The sequence below is a fragment of the Anguilla rostrata genome, chromosome 8, assembly GCF_018555375.3.
Source record: "Anguilla rostrata isolate EN2019 chromosome 8, ASM1855537v3, whole genome shotgun sequence".
Lineage (NCBI taxonomy): Eukaryota > Metazoa > Chordata > Actinopteri > Anguilliformes > Anguillidae > Anguilla > Anguilla rostrata.
Window position 1 is genome coordinate 31,652,089 of NC_057940.1, and position 21,689 is coordinate 31,673,777.

Consider the following 21,689-nt stretch of genomic DNA (forward strand, 5'->3'; position numbering starts at 1 on the left):
TTCTCTCTCAGGGCTTGACTTTCTTTTTTCTTTTTACATTCGGTTTTCCTTTTAGGTGTGTGTGTTTGTGCATGTGCGTGCGTGCGTGCGTGCATGCGTGTGTGTGTGTGTGTGTATTTGTGTAATTGGACACAAACAGAGGTGACATGCAGGATGATAGTAAAGAATGTCAGAAAGGATGCGTGCAGCTCCTTGCTGTGTAGAAAACAGTGTTAAGACACCACTGGTACAGTCAAAGTAGCAAAATGTACACTAGATCTGCCACTGACTTAAAAGTACTACAGTACCTGTATAAATTGTTTATTAATATCACAGGTTCTTATGGGTCATATGGCCACATTTTTCATGTTTAGAAAAATCTAAAGTTGATTTTCCCCTCTACATTTTCCTATTATTCTTATTATTATTATTATTATTTTGTTCTTCTTGTTCATATTTCCCTGTCCACTAACTAACTAACAATAGAATTTAAAATAGCAGCAGCTATAGTGTAATTAATTAATGAATAATCATTTCTCCTGTGCTCAGTCCTTGTGTGTTTTTTTGTTTTTTTTTTAGGCAAAGGCACAGTCCCAAAACCTTCTCACCATGGCCAAGTAGTCAGCTGCATGGAAAATGTAAGTCACACTTTTTATGGTAATGTTACCCGTGCTGAAGATGTTAATTCATTACGGCATTCACTCATGTGAAGTGTAGCCAGTGAAAATGTCAGTGAATACGCTCTCCCCTTCTGCTGTGTTTTACTCTACTCCCTGTTTATCCCGTGTAACTTTAGTTGCCATGCAACTACTTACACGACATGTGGAAACGAATAGATTCCATTTTAAAGCGCCTAATTCTATGTGGAAACAGAAATGTGGTTTGTGAAAGCCAGCTTCTGTGTGTCTGTCACTCATTCTGTGATTGTGGAGAAGTAATGGCTCTAAGAACAGTGCATTTGACTGAGTGACAGAGGCCCATAATAATGTAATGTCTGCAAAAGTGCACACGAAATGTCACAGAACTGCATTTATAGCATGTTAAATTGGGGCTGAGGCAGAACTCTTAGGCTGTCAGCATCCTCCCTGAAAGCTAATGACTAAGCAAAAAAAAAAAAAAAACATCTTTAAAGGAACATAAAACTATAAAAGCTAGCTGCACTTGGCGGGCTTGCCACTCATTCAGCTTCATGAATGTTTCCAGGAAACTTGCACACAAAAGGTTTGTGCCAGCCATTATTCCAAAGTGTGCTATTACTGCATTCCTCATGTAATCTCCCCCCAACTCCCCTCCCATTTTTAATAAGAATTTGATGTGAGTACTTCCTGGCAGCTTGGTCAAATTAAACCTGATTAGTTACACATTGCATTACTCGCAGGCAGTGAAGTAAAGGCCTTAGAGACAGCCAGTGTAACCAAGGCCCTTTTCTGCCCTGCAGAGTGACATTCCATTCCAGGGAAACCTTTCCCTTTCAGCCACATCCCCTGCTCATAACTACTTACAACTGTGCCAGTGGCCGGTGTGCCCTGCATTGCTGCCAGTGGCAAGGACTTCTTTGATGGAAACAAGTAGCTTTGTACTTGTGTTAGTGAGAGCAATGGTGTGTGTGTGTGTGTGTGTGTGTGCGTGTGTATGGGTGTGTGTATGAGAGAAGGAATGTGCGTGCCTGCCTTTTTGCCTGAATGTGATTGTGTGTGTGTGTGTGTGTGTGTGTGCGTTTGTGTGGGGTGCGTTTGTGTGGACGAAAAGAGCGTGAAGGGAAATGGTTTGAATTACACGCTGTCAGTTCAGAAATGCGCAGGCTGGGTTACGGTGAGAGCGGTATTTTTCTGGGGTCAGCACAGGCCATTTAATGCATCACTCAGGACCGTATCTCAGTTCCCCTAGCGGCCGCAGCGAGGGCTGAATGCTACGCGAGAGCTAGCGGGAGTGAGCGCAGCTCTCCTGTCTGTGTGCATGCCATGCTATTGAGAATGCATACATAGTACATACTGGTGTGCATACATACACATACGGAAGCTTGGGTTGGTAGAGTGTTCAAGAAGTGCTTAGTGCTTAGGTTTCGGTTTGGGGGAAAAAAAAAGATCCCAAATCTAAAGACTGTGGCTATGAATACTTGTTCAATATTCCAATGTAGATTCTGACCAACTGCTGTTAGACTCTTAACTATAAAATAGTCTTCGTGGGACACCTGAACTGATTGACAGAAAAGCTATTTTGGTGCGGATCTGCTTTCAGTCATATGAGATATAGTATAGAGGCGAGGACAACTTTGCAGAAAACTTTGTTTTATTCTTTTATTTTGGAAACAAAAACTCTATTTATTCTGCTGGGTGGTGACATTTAGAAGCCTATGAGATCCATGTGTGGCTTAGCTTTTCTGTAGAGGTTGCCAAACAATACTGGAAATAGGTTATCCTCGGCACACTTTCTTGGAGTTATACCCACAAGGCCTGAGGGACCCTTTACACCAAAATGCAAAATCATGCAGGAAACATGAGCCTGGTAGCAGTGACAGTTTAGGCTAATGGAAGTGTGTCCCTGCGGTTCACCTTGGTGATAAAGAGGAACGCTGTGGAAGATGGTTAAGGAGGGTGTCAAGAGTGTTTTAGAGTCCTGCTGAACTGTTTAAAAGGTTCTATTTAATGGGTCAGTCAACCAGTTAATCAAAGCCCTGAGACATATTAGATTCCCAAAGGGAGTGACATGATATATGCAAATGCGATCATTAATATGCAGATTTGCGTTCCGTCCTCAAATTAAGAGATGATTAGCAGCAGTGGCACTCCGTGTGGCCTCCAGTTTCATTACTGCAAATTAGAAAAATAATAATAACTTGGAACCCATATTTATTTTCAGTAGACATCCCAGTTTATGTGTCAGCAGACACGCTTTGAGGGTTTAATTTTCCTTAGGAACATTTTGCTGTAATCAGCTAAATCAGGATAAATTTGGAGTATTTAAATACCATTTCGAGACAGTAGTTCATTTTTTTCCCGGGACAGTAAGGGAGCCGTGAACATCGGGTAGCTGCAAACTGAGGAAAAGTTTCTAATGTGCTGCCTGATGGTCTGATGGTCTGTGGCGTTTCTGTACCAAACAGCGAAAGCTCTTAATCTTTTGCTGCATGTCAGTTCTGTTTGAGGTTGCTGTTTGTAAAACTGTGGTTGGATGGATCTGATAACAAAGTGGTTGCCGTGGGGACACATGTTCTTTTCCACACCACATCTATGGGTGATGGTTCAGCACTTTCCATCACTTTAGGTTTGGAATTCACTGACAAGGACAATCGCTTCAGTTCCACATTTCTGATCTGGGTAAAGAAAGGAAAGGGTCAGATCACCACCAAGGCCAGGTTGAGATCCTTTACCACCTGGGTTTTGCAGAATATGAAACAGACACCATAGAAATGTGTTTTGAGTCACAGGCGATGAATGTTAGACAGTCGATTGAATCACTTGATCGTTGTATGTGGTCACATTCTTGAGTCATGTCATTCATCAAGATTTTAGGGACAAACAATTCATTACACTAGAATGGGAAATTTTAGCCATTTTTGTTTCACTAGAAGTAATAATAATTTGAATTAATGGGACTTTTTCATGTTAGATTGAGGAGCTTCACCAGAAACCACAGGATGTAGTGGTTATGCGAGAATGAGTATATATTATGTGTCTGCCTGCGTGTCTCCAAGCATGTGTGCGTATGTGTGTGTGTGCCAGCAAGCGGGCATGTACTTGTGTGTGTGTGAGAGAGAAAGAGGTTTGGTCTGTTCAGCAGAAGGTCCAGGTATAATGATTCACCCTCTGAGGTGCGAGTTTGGGGAAAGGGGGAAATGGGGTGAGGGGTGGGTCAGCCTTTGCTGACAGAATGGAATTTTCTGTAATTACAGCAAACAACAGTCTGCAAGATCGCCCTCACCCCTACACATACACGCGCATACACACACACACAGCAGATGGTCCAGCTTGCTGCAGCATTAGGTAACCGTGACGACCGCCTCCTTTATTATGGTTCCTGAGTTACAGCTCGTCTCTGACTAATGGCTATCAATCGCTGAGCATACAGAGCTGTGGCAAGCACTGTCCAACACTGCTATATGTGGTCTTGGAGGGGCGCATACAGTAGTGCATCAAACATATGGAAATACTAAATGAAAATATAATTTGTTATAGTTGCAGTGAGCTTGGGTTAGGGGTAAGAAGTGCATTTGATTATTACATTTACCTACTTAAAGAGCTCTCTCTCTTTCTGCTAGTTTTCAGTTCCCTTTCAACATTCGACAATCTGTCAGTCTTCTGACAGTACCTATCACCTCATCTTATGGGCCCACGGATCTTTTTTTTTTTTTTCAAAATGACTCCTGCAGAATTCAGGTCAGTGTCCTGCCAAAGGTGATGGACTGTCATGTTATATATTGAAACCCCAGGCATGCAGCAGGCCTATACCGAGGGTGCTCTCATCAGCAATCACACACAAACCCCAGAGAGTGTGTGTGAGGCACAGCTATACCCTCCCCTGCCTCACTTCACTGTGCCATCTTCCAACAGGAGCCAAACCTGAGGGCCCTCAGTTTAATTCCGCGCTTCTGAGAGAGTGAACCTCAAGAGCTTTTTCAGGACTTTTCTTCAGCTGTTTTCTGGGCTTTATTATTTTCAGGACTTTGCTTTATATCTTCTTGTCCTTACTTGCACCAAACAGCTAGTATCTCTAGTGAAACCCTTGTAGTGTGGTCGTGCAGTCTCATTCAAAGTTGTGTCCTTCTTTTGTCTGCCAGAAGGAGACAGTATTGCACCTCTACAATACTTTTTTATGTTAATGATTTATTTTTGTGTATATATTCTCACTTTTATGGTTTTTATTTATGAGTAATTTTGAATTACATTTAAACAAATTAACATATTTGTTATTTTGCATTCTTAGAGGTGTTACTTTTTTACAGAAGCCTTTTCTCTCCCTCTGACCTTCCTCTTTCAAGCTCTCTCATTTTTCAGTTGGCATGCAAAGCCTTACCTGTTATTCTGAAGCAATCTGCAGTGTAGTCCTTTTCAAGATGTGTCTAGGGATGTGTCCAGAGAACACAGAAGTGTACAGCCACTGAGAATGTTTATTTATCAAAATATATGTCTCTGTTTAAAAGTTCTGTGGCTCTGCAAAATACTTTTAAAAACAACTTTTCATCCTCAGTTTTTCACGGTGGCGCAAGCCTGTGCATTGGTCTCATCATCTTTCATATATTTGGGCAGCCACTGCAGGTGACTTTTGGCAGATGACGGGTAAATTCCATGAACTCTATTGTTAGATTCATCACAGTAGGGTGAATCACTGAATTGAGAATCAATGGTTCAGCCAGTTAGACCACTCGAGAGCCCAAGATGGAATGCCTTTTTTTGACCAGTCAAATGTAAGCCTTTGAATATAATCAGTCCCTTATGGTGTGCGGCCTAATTGGTTGGATTCCTTCTCCATTTACCATAATATAGACATATGCAGCTGTATTGCGCTGCTTATACCTCATTGGTCAGTCTTCCCTTGAGAACATTGTACATCTGTTGTTATACACCTCAAGATGAATGTCTTCTGGAAGGAATACCGTGAGCTCATGCTTCTCCAAATCGAGATGCCCCTGTCTTGCCTTGTATTTACAAGCCAATAGTGCAGGCTGGATTATAGGGCTATTGCGTTATTGTATTTTTCTCCATGTGGATCTTAATGTTCCCTGAAATAAATGATCCATTTATGCTGTGAAAAATCGATGACCACCCTACAGAGCAGCTGCTGGTTTTTATTACGCCTTAAATCAGATTCAGTGTTTATCAAAGCCATTGAAAGCAATGCTGAAGCTAACTACAAGACCTGTTTGTTCTTATAAGATGTGTTTTTCCACAAACTGTAAACAGTTTTTAAAAATTTGTTCAAACAACAACCAGAAACTTTGATGTTCTCAATGATTGCCGTTATGTATGGTGCTATTTTCTGAACTCAACTGAACACCCTTTGAACATGGTCTTCAGTCAACTATTAGTGAAAAATAACACCATGACAATGTGGTTTGGTTCAATCATAATGTATGTTTAACTGATATAAACTGAAATGAAAACTCTTGTATTTTTTTCCAAAAGATTAGTTTAAATAATCACCAACATCAGCTTGCCAAAGGGTTCGCCTAGTGCAGGAAAAAACAATCATGGGTAAACAAGAAAGTTAATGAAAAGTTTAACCTGGATTTCAGCCCAGGTCAATGCCCCAACAGGACATAATTATTAAAACTTGCGATGTTCAACACTGTCCCTGTAGTTTCTTGTCTCTTGTCAATAAAAGGTACCAAGGGTATCACCCTTAACACCTCTTGTCATTTTGGACACCAATATGAAAATGTGAGAACAACTGAGGCAATTTGTCCCCTTAAGGATTTTGACCTTATCAAGACCATTGGTACCAGCCACATCATCCAAGTATAGTTTCTTTCAGTATGCTACTCATTATTTATCATTTATCTGAGCAATTCCTGTTCAGTCCTGTGTCTTGCTCAAAAATGAAATGGAAGAATCTGCAGAACCTGCTGGAAAATTTCACAACACAAATTTCTCCATTATGGACCTATTCCATTTATGTCATCCTGTGAACACAACCTACCTATGGTGGGTTTCCAGCTGAATCAGAAGAGTACTTTTTAAAAGCGTTATAGTCGTGACATTGTGCAGTTCCCGACCAGATCTGAGATCTGTGTGTTTCCTGTGTCTGCTCATGTGACCCCTTCTACAGTAACAGTGATTTGTTCACACAGAATGCGTATTCGCAGTATTTCTTCCAGACGTCTTGCGCAATGTCCGGCACGCTTCATCATTTGCTAGTATCGGTGTCTCAGAAACAGGCACCACAGTTCTGCAGGTGCGCTTGAGACTGAAATATCTCACAGCTCAGGATGTAGGGGCAATGACTTGGTGAGAGAGAGAGGAAACCGAGACATGAAGTCTCAAATACCTGAACCCTGGAGCGTGATGCTCGTTACACGGAAACCAAAGAGATTACTGGGAAGGTCTGTCAGTGGTGTACAGTGATGCGCTTGTTCTCGTGCAGGGAAGTGCGTTAAAGGCAGATGAAAGAGGAGAGAAGGAGTCGGTAGAAGCAGCGGTAGGAGGAGGCGCTGGGTCCAGATGGAGCCCGTAGAGGCCGTGTCTGTCGGCCTCCGTCGCTGTCAGCCGCGGTTTCGAGACGGCCGGGCTTCCTGCGCGCGCGGACGGGATGAAAGCAGACGCGCCCGCTCGCCCTGTGGGGAGGGGGGAGGCGGGGACCCATCCAGTTTGAGAAATGTCAACAGTTCCTTCTCGAGCAAGATTAATCAAAGCGGGATTAGCGAGCGACTCCTGGCTGCCCTGAAAGGCGGCCAGAATTACTGAGAGAGGCCACGCTCGGACCTCAGTGTCAGAACTGACGGATGGCGAAGGAAGAGGAGGTGCAGGAGGGGACTTAGAGATGGTTTGGAGCTGGCGGGAGGTGTCAGATCGCTCCCTTTGTGGAAGGGATGCCGGGGACCATGTCTCACAGTGTCATCTAACGGCAAAATGAATTTACAGGAATGGACTGACCTTGTGGAACAAGACACAGTTCCTTTCCAAAAATCCCTTCAGGTTGTTTCCTCATCTCCTCCTTCAAATAACTCCCCCCCCCCACACACACACACACACACACACCGCCACCCTGCCCCCTCCCCCAGTCCATACAATGAACACTGGAAATTCATTTCATTCAGTGCAACGCAACTGTACTCTATGCTACAGTCGGTCAGAAATCACTCAATAACTCAATAAAACCTCAGCTGCTGCTGTTCTTCGGGAGACATGCGGTGAGCTCAGCCGACTGTATTTGTAGCTCATGAGGCCTGGGCTTAGAACAAAGGGAGAAACTAGAGAGGATCTATTTTCCCATGTCTCTGTGCACCTTCAGTACTGAACACTCCTAACACAAACCGTGAGCCTTTTGCAAACACTGTTCTGGTGACTACTTTGCTTATCGTGAGAAGATGCGCGCAGGGTGTGGAAGGTCAGGGCAGGGTCCCGTATTACTGCTCTGCCTGGTGCATGTCGTGGCCTCTATCCAAATTCTTCCAGTGTGTGATGTCCCATGGCTTATTATGAAACTGAGATGAGTATCACACAAGATATATATATCTTGAGGCAGTTGAGTTGAGATAGGGAAAATGATCTGGGCCTCTAACCTGAGCAAGAAAGCTGCAGGTTAGAGTGCCAGGTGGGATGCTACAGTTATACAAAGACAATCAATCTCCATTTCTTCTGCAAATATTGTACTGTACGGAGAGAAAAACATAATAATGTAAGTAATGTAAAAATGTAAATGTAAATATACTGCGAATCACTCAGGATCGCAAAGTCTGTCAAGCAAGAAAATAAATAAATAAATAAGTAAAATCAGCACAGTACAGAGCAGTGTTTTGGGTTTTTTAAATATACTGTAAGATCCATAATGTTTGGAACATAGAGATATTTTTTCTTGATTTGGCTTTGTTATGAAATTACATATGATACATATATTACATATGATTAAAGTGCATGCTCTCAGCTTTTATTTAAGGGCTAATTTAAATGTTTATACACGTTGGTTTCACCATTAAGGGGGAAGCGCAATCAGGTGGAAAATTCTGGAATTTTCTGTCATTCTCTGTGACACTTAATAAAACCGCGAAAACAATCCACCATTACAGTACAAAGAGACAGTGTTTCCCCCACCTCACATTTCACCATCTGAGCTCCAAGCCCCACTGGACCAGACAGGCAGACAGGAGAAACTTGAGCCGGCTGGTCACATTGTCTTCTACTCTACAGTAGTTCTGCAAATAAATACATTTCTGTACATCACCGATTTTACTGCTTACTTTATGCAGCTAGGCATGCAGTTGAGCACATTCTAAGGGCCATTCTGCAAACACAGACAATCTCGTAGTCACTGTGCATTAAAGACCTCATATGTGCACTTGGACATTCAGGCAGGTCCTTTAAAGCTAAATCTGTATTGTGTATGTGTGGCAGCCTCTAACCAGACACTTCTTTGGGGAGAACACAGTACGAATCAGCTCCATTAAAAATGTCCCGTCACTGTTTGAATTGTTGAGCTGAGGAGTTTCTTTGATTGCACTTTCAATTGCAGGTGCTTTACTACTATATGTGCAAAAGAAATCTATTTGCGTCCATTCATTACTTCAGGTCAAAAAAGATTAATTTGGCCATGGAGGTGCAAGGTTGCAATACCATGCAGTACTCCATTGTGCCATTTAAGTGAATCTACACTCATGAAGAAAATGAATGATGGGCAACATATGTTCTTTTAACCTGTTAGTTAATGTAAGCAATTGGTGTTAAACAAGATCCAGTAAGCATTCCTCTGTAATGCAGATATGATCTCTAAAATACCAGCATTGCAGATAACAGAATTGCAAGTGATAGAGGAGTGAACTAACTCTGTGAAGAAGATCCACAGAAATAAATGCATTTCATGGAAAGTATTCAGTCATTAAAGATAATGACAAGTGAATAGATCAATCAATCAAGTGCATGATCAATTTTTATTATTTTTTGGTTGAACGGTACAGTACTACTAATCTCATAAAATAAAAACCAAATATTAAAGTAATTAGTGCTGGGATCAGTCCTAGATGTGGTCGGTTGTGTTTGTTGTTGCTTGTCATGGCCATATGCCCTCTCAGTATGGCTGGGCATTTGTTCCAGCAATGTTCCAGATGAACGTCTGTATCCATTCTGTCATTCTGTTTGTTTCTGGGACTGGATTTTCCTTTAGATATGTTTCCTTTTTGTGTGCTGTAATCCAATCTAAAGTTGTGTAAACAGAATTAATAAGCAGAAACAGTGTAAAAAATAGAAACAAAGAAACAGGTTACTACTTTCAGTGCTTCGTAAAAAACAAATTAAACGCGTTCAAAAATGTTTAATTGTTCGAAATAATGGATGTAAATTCAATCCTCTCTTATTCAAGAACAAATGTACGTATTTGTACAGGATAATTTTGGTCCTTTAGGGATTTATGGAAGCATTTAAAGAACATGAAGCGTTGATGGAAGTAGTGGAATTTGTCATAAAACATTCACTAAAGTCAAACCTGAGATGTAATTCGTCTTTTGAGTTTTTTTTGTTTTTTTTTAGGAAAGCCCTCCAGTAACCTTTACAACGGTACGGAACGGTCTCTCCGGCTGCCGGGCTGCTTTGCATGCTGGGAGCATTTCTCAGAGAGCGCTGGAGGAAATGTCACCTCGCGAGTCAGCCGAGAGGGCGGTCGGCGGCGAGAGCGAGAGTTCTAAAGGTGGGGCTAGCACAGCGGGTTAGCGTGACCCCTGAGCTCTGCGGCTGGGGAGGGCGGGACCCTTTGGCTTCCGGCAGAGTTCAGGACTGGGGCTCTGTCACTCAGTGTGGCGCGTGAGAAAGCGCAGCTACATGAAAATGTTCCTGCTGAGGGTTTGGAAGGTTTTAGGCCGCTTTCATGTTTGTCTTCTTAGGACAGCATTCTTTCTCAGACGAAAAGCGAGTGTATTATGCAATATGCAAGCATGCTCGGAATCGCATAAATATATTGCAGGGATTTAAAGTCAAATTGCACAGCGTTGCGCAAAATGCCTTGTTTCCAAAAACTGGAATTCTCAGGAAAGGCCAAAAATGTGCATGTGTTTAATTCAATATTATGCTATAGTCTATAGTTATTGTTAACCATTTTTATGGTATAAGACATTCTATTACACAGAGCTACATAAACTTTCATATGCCAAAAAAAGACAGAAAAGAACATATAGTGAGAAAATATAATAAAAATGGCCTTTTGATTCATTGAGTTTTTTTCTCTTTTTTCTGAGCACAGCTCTACACTCAGGAGATGTTCATTATGTTCTGCACAGGGGAACCCTGAGCTGCTCTGCTCTCTGCATGCTGTTAACAGGCTGTCCCAAGAGCCTGGGACCTGCCTTCGTAAGTGGTGGCAGGTACGAGCTGCGTCTCTGAAGCGGCGGAACCGAACGCGGGCTGATGGCGGTAAATGGCGGCTGATGCCTTCTTGCCCCGGGCCTGCCCCTCTTCCCGTGTCAGAGCTTGTTAATGAGCCCTGGACACGGGCGCCAATCGATATGCGCGGAGTGTCCGAGGCCCCGTTCGCCCTCCTGTTCTCCGCCTTATTAAAATTCCCATGCCAAGTTTCCCCCTTAGAGCGAGAGCCCCCCCACCCCCACTCTACTCCACGAGCTGGCATCCTTCCTCCATTTAATGAAGAGTAGCCCTGGGGGTGGGAGTGGGGGGGTTATTGAGCAAGCTAATAATGGAAGAGAAGCGCAGTCTCCGAGCCAGCAGGTACCAGACCACAGGGAGAGAGGTGGCACCGTTTAAAAGCAGCGATGCCAGGAGTGCAGAAACCGGCCTTTACATGCCACATCTCCAAGGCATGCATGCCACATAGACGGTTAGTAACACCTGAGCTTCTGTTGTGCTAATGAAGCTCTCCATGCTGTTCTCTTTCCACTAGGTCGCTCATTATGTCTATTTGTTTACTTTCAGTACATTGAAGGGAATGCTAGTATAGCCATTAAAATTCCTAGCGCATACACTAATATATTCTTCATGTTTTCTGTGTAACACGTTCATAGAAAAGACCATAAAAGGAACCGCCAGAAGTTGCATATAGGAATGCATGAAATTTGCAGCTTTTCTGCTTGTTTGTTAGGCTCATGCAGTGATAAAGAATTGCTCATCTCATCATAATAAATTCCTGACTGTCAGATGAAATTAGGGCTTGATATTCACAGTAAATATGAAATGAAGAGAGAAAAAGAGAGATACTAGGCAAAATGAAATTTCAGAGTACATGTTAGAGTGTCATAAGTTAAATATAATCTCTCAGTTATTTGCATAATAAGTTGACATACTGTAAGCAACCTCATCATATGCAGATGATGAAAATGCCAAAGTATTTAAATCAGTCAATTTTGATCACCGTCAGATTATGAATCACTAATATGAATTGATTCTGTCTTTGTACAGAAATGTTGTACTATTTATTATTGCCTCAACATAAGAATATTGAGGACTTACTATCTGTTACAATTAAAAAAATTTTTTTTTTTACTATATTACAGTTTAATGATTTCCTATAGGAGCGTTTTTGTTGTGGGTTTTGTCTGCCAAGCAATGCTTCTAAACTAGATGTCTTCATTTTCGGGTTTCTCAGTTCAGCAGGTCTATGTCATAAAGGGAGCACTCGATTCTACACCAGAGGAAACTTTTGTGGCGTGATCTGTGCGATTTATCATGGCCTGTGCGTGACACGGCTGCATCCAGTGTCCTTGGGCACTCCAAGAAGCAAGTCATGGAAGGAGTCCCGGCTCACGGCAGAGATTCCAGCTATAACAATGATTTATTTTACAACCTGAACTAATTGCCTCAGAAACTTTAGTTAACAGCCAATGTGCTGCAGCCCTGGGCGCCTTTTCCTGTTATGAAGAATAATGAGGGATAGAATTACTCTTGGCAGCTTTTCCAGGAGATTTGTGGAGAGTGCAGACCAGGGGCCAACTCTTGCTTACGTCTGTAAATAAAGAGCTATCTTCAGCGAGCCGGTTACTAAGTGGAGAGATTCTGCTCTTTTTCGGGAGGGGAGAGAACATAGCTGCAGGATGTGTTCATGTTTAGGGCCAGGTATCTGATTGGATCAGTAAATCCTTGGTTTTTACAGCACTGGAGGCTACGGTGGCACCATTGTATGCAAATCACACATGAGGCATTTGCATTTTTATACGAAGGATTCATTTAGATTTTGCATTTATCTGCCGGGTAATATTACCATTTTAGTTTTACTGTTATCGCAATGTGAACTCAAATTAACCCCCCCCCCCCCCCCGCATGTCTGGGCGGAAGACTTCCTCCCCACCCCCGACCAGTGACAAGTCCGTTCAAGCAGTCTGGCTAAACAATGATATGCTTGAACATGGGGGCTACTACCTGCTACCCGTCACTGCAGTCATGATGGGGCTTGAACCAGGAATTCTTTTTGTTTATTTGGCCCTTTGCCTTTCAGACAGCAAAGTCACGGTGTCGTCCTATTTCTGCGTTAAATTGGAGATCTTCCCAGTTCCCTTTAAAAATACATGGCTGTAATTGAACTCCAAATCATCTCCAGTCAACACAATTTTCAGTGAACCTTGTCATAGTGGATTTGCAGGAATTCTTCTCTTTGAGACACAGTCCAAGCTTGCAGCCTGTATTTCCTATGCTGCTTGTCTTTGTGTATGCAGACGCCTCGGAACACAGCCTCATAGATACCATTTGGACATTTTACCGCACATTCTGATGACCCTGGTAATCTGGCTCGAGGAGGATGGGACATGCGTGCGCTAGCTCTGGACGCAGACCCTAAGATGTCACCGCATCACAGAAGAGGTCTTCAAACGCTGGCAAGGCAGAGATGGTCTTAAGCCTCAGTAATGCGTTACTCGGATGGCTACCCTGCACTTTTAGTGACCTAGAAAAGCTGGCTGTGTAGTGCGGTCTCCGTTGCACGGCACGGGTTTGTTTGTCTCTCCGTGCTCGCATGTGTGGGCGTTTGTTTGGAAGCTGAGCAGCGGAGTGAGGCATTTGTTTTCCTGTATGTACCAGGTTTGCATTACACCACATCATATTTTCCAGAGTGTGACTCATATGCAGCACTGCCATGAAACAGTGCAGAGTGTAGTTGGGTAACTAAAGACTGAGATGTTCTCAGATGTTAGTTGTATTCTTTTGAAAAATATATCCATACATATTATAGATTGAACTAGCGCTCCGCGACGACATTTGATTCTAAACAATTGTTGGGACTAAAGTTTCATACTGTAGCCTCAAGAGCTTCGTATTCAGACATACGATGCCAGATAATTGTTGCATCACCATTCTGTGCACTTAATTGCTGCCATGTTTTGTTAATTCCATGACTGAGGTTAACTCTTTTTTTCCCCATGGGAGCTGTATCCTGAATATATAAAGGATTGTGTGTGTGTGTGTGTGTGTGTGTGTGTGTGTGTGTGTCTGTGGTTGTGGGGTGGGGGTTAGTGGTATTGATCCTGTCCTTATGAAAGGGTAGTTCACTTTTATCAATTAATCATTAAAATTATTAATTCGTTAATTAATTTTTTAATTAATTATTTCATTCATTCATTCATTCATTCATTCAGGGTGTTATATACATTACATATACAAGTACATCTACATGTTTCTGGCAACCTGCAAGCTCTGCAATGGCAGGAGAGCATGCAGGGTTTCATGGTCTCAACCAAGAAAATACATTTCATTCCAAAGCAGCTTGAACAGGATAGTATGCCTCTAGAGGTTGTAGAGTTGTGCATATATTACCTGATTATTCTTCAAAGAATTGGCAATCAGTTTGCATTTTCTTATGGCCATGCAACTAGTGATCAAGAAAACTTTGGTGTGGCTTCCTGTGTTAACATTACCACATAGGTACTCGGGAGTAAAGATCTTGTATTGCTTGTGAACTGAGAAGAAATAACAACACAAATTCATACGTACTGTACAGTCTCTAGAGGCATAACTTCACTGTGCAAGTTGCCTTGAGTTACATAAAGTGTATTTTCTTGGTTTAGACCGCAAACCTCTGAATGACCCTGTACCAGCTATTATAATGCCAACAGACCATCAGAAACTTCTGTAAGCATCTAATATATCCTTCATCACACACAAAAACTGTACAGGCTAAATGAAACATACACTAAACATAAATAATGACAATAAACTACTGCGGGACTAGACACTACTGTAGGACTTCCACACAAATACCAACTTTTCCGAAGCCACCAAGTTGAAGGCAGTTTCCTGGTGACAGTTAATCACGTCTATTTCACATGCTATCACATAAAAATCGCATGACTAAAAACATTTGCTTCCCCCGTGAAATGTCTGAAGCAATGCGAGTTGGGCTGTGAGCACTGCTGGGCTCGGAGTGGAGGCAGTATGTGGCTCCCAGCTGGAGTGTGAGAGAGCGGATCATATTAACATTACTGTTTCACTTGGGCTTCCATGCACCGAGTGGCCCGCGTTACAGCCTTCTCCAGCCCCCCAGAACAGATTGTGTTGGATCAGTGTTCCGTGCTCAGTGAGGAGTTTCAGTGCGTCGTGCCACGGTGAACATTAACCCACACGGCTGGGCTCCTCAGTGGAGTATCCAGTTGGGGAGCCTGTTCTAGCCTAAGTGACATTCCCTGCAGTTCTGATAAAATTACTGTAGTTCTGACAGATAGAGACAGTACTGACAGTTCTGACAATATTGGCCATAGACGCTCCCAGTGAGGTAGGGTTTAAGTCAGCGAAATATTTCCTGCCTTACATAGCACCGCGTCTGGTTGATTTGATGATTTCATTGAATAAACTGTACTGTATTCACAGACCTTAGGCCTAAGAGCTGTCGTAGCTACCATTAAGCAGTCAGGATTTTAAAATTTTGAAGAAAAAAAAAATATATATATATGATTCAAGTTGGATTGATCCAACAGAACCTGTTATGACTATGCTTTATTGTAATAAAGCATCATTCAGTGAGCATACAATCCTTACCTTTGATTGGGTAAAGACTTGATAGTGAACCTTGATGTGACTCAGTCAGGATACCTCAATCAGGATGTATGATCATAGGAGCATGGCAATGGAGACTGGTTTGGACTGCTGCAGTTCCTGCTCCTAATGTGGTACTAATGAAAGTCACATTGGGCTGTTCTGTTCAGCTGAGATTTTTTGTTTAATAGCTGTGAAGAAGGTTAATGTGCTGTTTCATGGGGATGTTCTGTGCTACCACCCATAAATGCAGGGCCTCTCTGCTTCCCTTCATACCATTTTCCTCTTTATTTCCTAATTTTTTCAGTTCTTATAGTTGCAGATGGAAAAACACAATGCAAAATGCAATACATGTAGGTACCAGGAATCCATGGTTTTATTTTATTTTTTACACATTATAAAACAGCTATCAATACTTTTATAGTGTATAATAGAGTTATATAGAGTATAATAATGTATTAGATTATGTATTACATACTAAGTGCTATATACTTTGTGCTAAGTATGACACATACTTGAAGAGGTTACTACATGGGGAAGGGTATATGGTAATGTATGGCAATTAACATCCCCATGTAAACAGGAACTGAGATCCCAGAGAACCCCATCCACCACAGTTCGGTGGAAATGGCATCATATCCGTACATATAATATATTCTTGTAGTCTGTAAAGGAAAATAACTGCCTATGAGGAAAATTTCACCCAGGTTTTTTTCCCCCTCATAGACAGTTAATTTCCTCTGGCAGTCAAGTTTCCAATGTAGTGTTTATAAATAGTCAGCAGTTCTCACGTCTTAAAATAGACCGTGATGAAGTCACAGCAACAGTACTGCAGTGTGCTCTTCACTTTCACAAGTGTAGCACTCACCTTGGGTGTGAAGAGCACAGTTTCACTGAGGAGAGCCATCATCTCTTACGTATGACACGGATGCCTGCTGTGATCCTGAAGTCTCAGCATTGCCATTTTCACTATATCACCTGGAAAAAAAAAACCTTTGCATCGACAATCTACCATCCGTCATAAAGGTCGTGCGACTAGCCTTTCCGGACATTTTCAGTTAACCCCTTTCATAAAGAGGTGTTTAATACTTCACTATCTTTGTTTAATCCTGTTTATTGTAGAGATATACACTGTGAGGACATAGCAGCGCATCTGACCCACCTTGTACTTTGATGTGTTTGGATTTCTGTACAGAATGTAAACCATTAAGCTGCTTCACCATTTATTTCACTCCCACACAGCTTTGTTATCTGTAGGAGCCTGCTGTAAAAGGGCCCTGTCAAGGTTTCACTGTGTAGTGTTTGGGAAGCCGAAGAAAGCTGCAACTCTCAGAACAGCATCGGTGCCATTTTATACTGTCTCCAATTGTTGGAACTGCTCTATTGGGTACCAGGTATGAAACAAAACTCTGGACAAGTGAGTAATTAGTTTGAATCTATTGTGGGGTGCAGGTTGAAACTAGGTTGGGCAAGGCAATAACACTTTATAATAAAGTCCTTATATATGCTTAATAAAGGATTAATAGCTAAATTATAAATGGTTGAAAACACAAGCCTCCTCCAACATGGAAAAAATGTTCATATATTTGACATTAAAGATAAGGAGTGGTTTGCCAGTTTTACAGAATGCAACGCTGTTACTCCAGCCAAGATTCAAACCGGGGCCTTTCTGGTTGCACGTCAAGTACCGGAAATCTAGGCCACACTGGAGGCTAGTTGGCGAGTATGAAAGCATATTTGTGCGTGTGAACATGAGCTGTGTAGATAAAAATCCTCAAAGAGAACTAAACATCTGAGAGCGAGGAGGACTTCTGATCGCGGCGATGCAGAGTTAAAACCAGAGAGAGAAAAAAGAAAAAGACTGGAAAAATAGGCGTGCTTGTAAACTCCAAAGCTTTGATGTACTGTGTGTGCCACACACTATTCTCTGGGCGAGTGCGAGCTGCATGAGTAATCCCTCACACCCCTGCTGCTGGCTCTGTACCTCGCTGACACGCCGGACGATCCTTATAGAGCGGGGAACGTGCGGAAAATGTGAAGCCGGTCTGCGGCCAGCGTCTCCGGCGCGTGACGAGAGCGGCCGTATTTACGGGCACGTCTGCGTATTGTATTGGTGGGAAAATGGAGTTCCTTAGCACGTTAAAATTATTGCTTTACCTAAACTGTAAATGCAGTACATTGGTGTTTGTGAAACTGGCATTAAAATGGAAAGAGATTTCTAGATCTGTTGAGGGCAAGATGAGGTAAACAGAAGATCACGCAGTCTGTGACCGAGTTTGTTTCTCTACAATTAACAAACATCTGGCTTACAAAAAGGTTAATATATTTTTTGAGGTTTTCTTTTGAAGCAGGGTGGCCCTAGCAATGAAAATGAAAAAAGAACAGAACAGAAACAAAATGTTCTTTTTGCGTAAATGTTTTGCACAGCTAGAGGCTAAAACACCTAGTTGCACTGACTTTCGTTCTGCTGTTTGTTCTCATGCTTATTCATGTCTAATTATGCAGTTGTTCAAATAGCTGTTATCTTTTGCAGTCACATCTCAGTTTGGTGCTCTGTTGCAATTCCGGTGCAATGACGTGCATTTCTAAACGAACATTAATTCAAAAGAAAGAAACCTTCGGCTCTTGTTTCATCTTAGTCCACTGTACCTTTTTGGAGAACAGCAATTACTTCAGCTGCGCACGCTTATAAGTTACAACCATAGATAGCTATTTGATCAACTATACATATAAACAAGCAAACAAACAAACAAACAAACAAACAAATAAATAAATAAATATACTATTTGAAAATAAACACTTTTTTATATAGTCGCCAGGGGTGTGCGGGTGTTTTAATTTGCCCCCACATCAAGCACTGTTCAGTGCCAGAGTGGCTGCTATGCTCCACTGATGTGAAGGGGAGCCAGACTCCACAGCACAACAGGAATGTTCCGGTTTTTTCCTCCCCCCACTCTGCCCCTTTCACAGCTCACAATCACCTCTGTTACTCACATACAGAACACTCACAGGATCTCCCCTACTTGTAGCTCACATAGAATCTCCAGTATTTCTAATTCACACAGGCTGCGCCCCAAATGACTCACTTTACTCATTCACTATTACCTATATAGTGTGCTACAATTTTGTTTCTCAGATGGAACACACTACAAAATGGCAAATTAGTGCACTATATAGGGAATAGGGAGTGATTTGGGATGCAGCCACAGAATCCTCCCAACCCCAACATTACACAGAATTTTCCTACCCCAAGCTCACATAGAATCCTGCCTACACCTGCAGTACACAGAACCATTATTACTCTGTGATCATGATGAATCCTCCATACCCCAGCTAACATCCAATTTCCCCAGACTCCCAGCTCGCATCTCCTACTTATTGCTCATGCAGTTCATGTACCAGGTAACTGTTGGTCATGAGGAAATGTGTCCATTCCATTAATTAAATTTAAAATCCATGTTAAAATGCTTTCAATCATTGCTAGCACCATCCTTTGTGTGTGTGTTATTGCTTGCTAGGATGATGTGCCATGGCTCCATGCCTGCTAAAGCATGAATGTGGCAGTGCATGGGGTACAATGCTGGCAGCTCTTAGAGTTTCTGGGTTTCAGCCCTGTCACCGTGACAAAGTTAATATTACAGCAAGCCCACGTTATTGTGAATAATTGGCATGGCTACCTTATCAGTGTTTTTCTGTCGCTATCAAATCAGGCATATTGTGCTTTAGCAAGATAGCTGTCAAAACCACAGTTTAGTAAAATGGGCCAATACAAATTATGAATACAAAGGGAGCAGATTATTAAATTAAGAAGATTTATTGTACGAGCATCCCTCCCCTTTGTGAACCAAGTGCCTGTCAAGGCATAATGAAATGCAAGACAAAAGCAATCAGGGCTCAGTGAAGTTTCAATGTTCTATTATTTTCTGAAATGTTGTTTGACACAGTATTCACCAGAACACTAAAATGTGAAGTTTAAAAATAAAGCAGTAGTTTCATAAAAAGAATACGCTATGAAAGCCCTCAAAAACAGTTTAATCAAATTGACAAAGAGCAGTTTTCTCTGCTGATTTTATCAAAAGGTTTTTAGTAGCTTCAGACGATTCCAAGGATGAATCTCCCAGTACTTTCAGTGTCTTAATCCACCACAGTTTTTTCGTTACTGTCAACATCAGTTCCAACTTTGAGTCATCCCTCTTCCAGTAATGCCACATGTAAAATAAACTGGCAGAACCATTTCTGGAATTCCTCACTCTGGCAATAAATCTTAATTTGAGGGGAAAAACACGATACTAGCAAAAAGATAGCAGCGGAAAATGATGGAAGGTGGCTGTAAGAATAGAATTTTATCAAAAAATACTATTTTGGACTGCTCTTTCCATCCTTGATCAATCACTATGTTTTTCTTTCACCCTACTCTTCCATTTCTTCCTCCAGTCTCCATGGAAATTTTCATGACAAAAAACAGAAATTCATGTTGCAGGAGTTAGCAGGAAATGTCTAACTAGGAGTAATAGAAGTACTAGGGGATAGCAGGAGAGTACTAGGTGTTGGGAGGCGAATGATGAAAGGATGTCAGCAATGTGGAAAGATGCAGGTGTGCTCAGAATGTAGCTAACATTTTCAGAAGGGCAATATGTGGAAAGATATCATGGGTGATCAGAAGATAAAGTAGATAAATATGCAGATAATATGCAGTGAGATACCAGGTGTGACTTATTGTTCAATGGGTTTGGCACCTGGACGTGTGGATGAGTAGCAGGGTTTGCTGAGAAACGTCATTGCTGATCAAAAGGATAGAATGAGACAGCTGGAGTCCATTGTAACTCTAGCCCATCTGTGAGTGTGAGCTGTCCCTAGGACACTACAGTACGTGTCTTTGGAGTTTGACGGGTTTTGACAGATGCTGGGGCGACGCAGACAGTGCTACGTCATCCCAAAATCACGTCTCCATATGCGTTCTCACAGATGACAAGGCACTGCCGTGCAAACAGACACAATCACTGAGAAAGGTCAGTAACCACTTTCCTTTATGAATCACATGCTTTTCAACTGTAATCTCATGACGATTTTCATTTACATTTAAAACATTTTTTTTAAATTAGGCACAGCCATGGAAAGTTCTTTCCTTTGCAAATACAAAGTGTGGGCAGTTTTCTTCAAAACCAGGCCACATGTGATTGGGGTAAAATTTGGTCATGTTTAAATTGCCCCACTGGAATTTTTATGATGCAAAATCTGTCCAACCAGCTCATCTCTTCTGTGTTCTCATAGACTAAATATAGTGGTTGTTTTGATGTGCCATGCACACAGAAATTTTCAATGATGTGGCCAGGATGGGACTAGTAGTCACTTTAGGGTGGCACAGAAATATGAACATAAAAATGTGTCCAATTAGAAAAAATTGGCTATTTTAGGTGCCTACTGCACATAACTACAATATTTGATTGAACCAGGTAGTACCACCCATTCATTCAAATATATGTCAATATATGTAAACACACCCTTACAACCCAGTTAACCACTTCAGGCAGTATATACTGTATCTGACTAACAGTTTTTTTTTCTCTCATCCCGAAGATACAGTGATTTTATTTAATGAAATTCTGTCCTCAGACTAGATGGTTATGTCTTTACATGCACGATTAAGCAATGTAATAATTTATACCGTTTCTTGTAATGTATTAAATTCCATTCATCACCCTGCGCTAATCCCACAAACCTGATTCTGACCACCCGCTCCCGCCGACGTCACAGTAAACATGTCCCGCAAACGCAACAATTGTGTTGGGTCCCGTGGGATCCCAATCCCGCTGCAGGGCTCTACCTGGAGGTCCACTTTGGCCAGTGCTCACTGAGGGCTCCTCTCTCTCAGTCTCTGAGTCTGTCTGTTGTCCTCTCTTTGCCTCGTTTTCTCTGTGTTGCTCTGTCACACTCTCCCAGTCCAGACCACTCTCCTCTGCAGCCCTCCTCTTGCTTCCGTTGGCTTCTTTTTGCTGGTCACCTTGAAGTATGCTGTGCCTGTGTCTGCCATCTTTATCTTCATTGTATGTACGATTTCCCTGACGTACACCAGTGCAAATGTCTAAATATACCAACCCTACC

General features: G+C 42.0%; 1 protein-coding gene across 1 annotated transcript in view; it reads left to right on the plus strand.

Moving 5' to 3' along the window:
• The window catches only part of LOC135261416 (RNA-binding motif, single-stranded-interacting protein 3-like), a 299,499-nt gene that overhangs the window by 87,697 nt on the left and 190,113 nt on the right, over positions 1–21,689 (plus strand). Inside the window, exon 2 of the mRNA XM_064347701.1 lies at positions 559–617. Within this exon, the coding sequence (XP_064203771.1) occupies positions 609–617 (9 nt within the window). The 5' untranslated portion in view covers positions 559–608. The remainder of the gene's footprint in view (positions 1–558; positions 618–21,689) is intronic.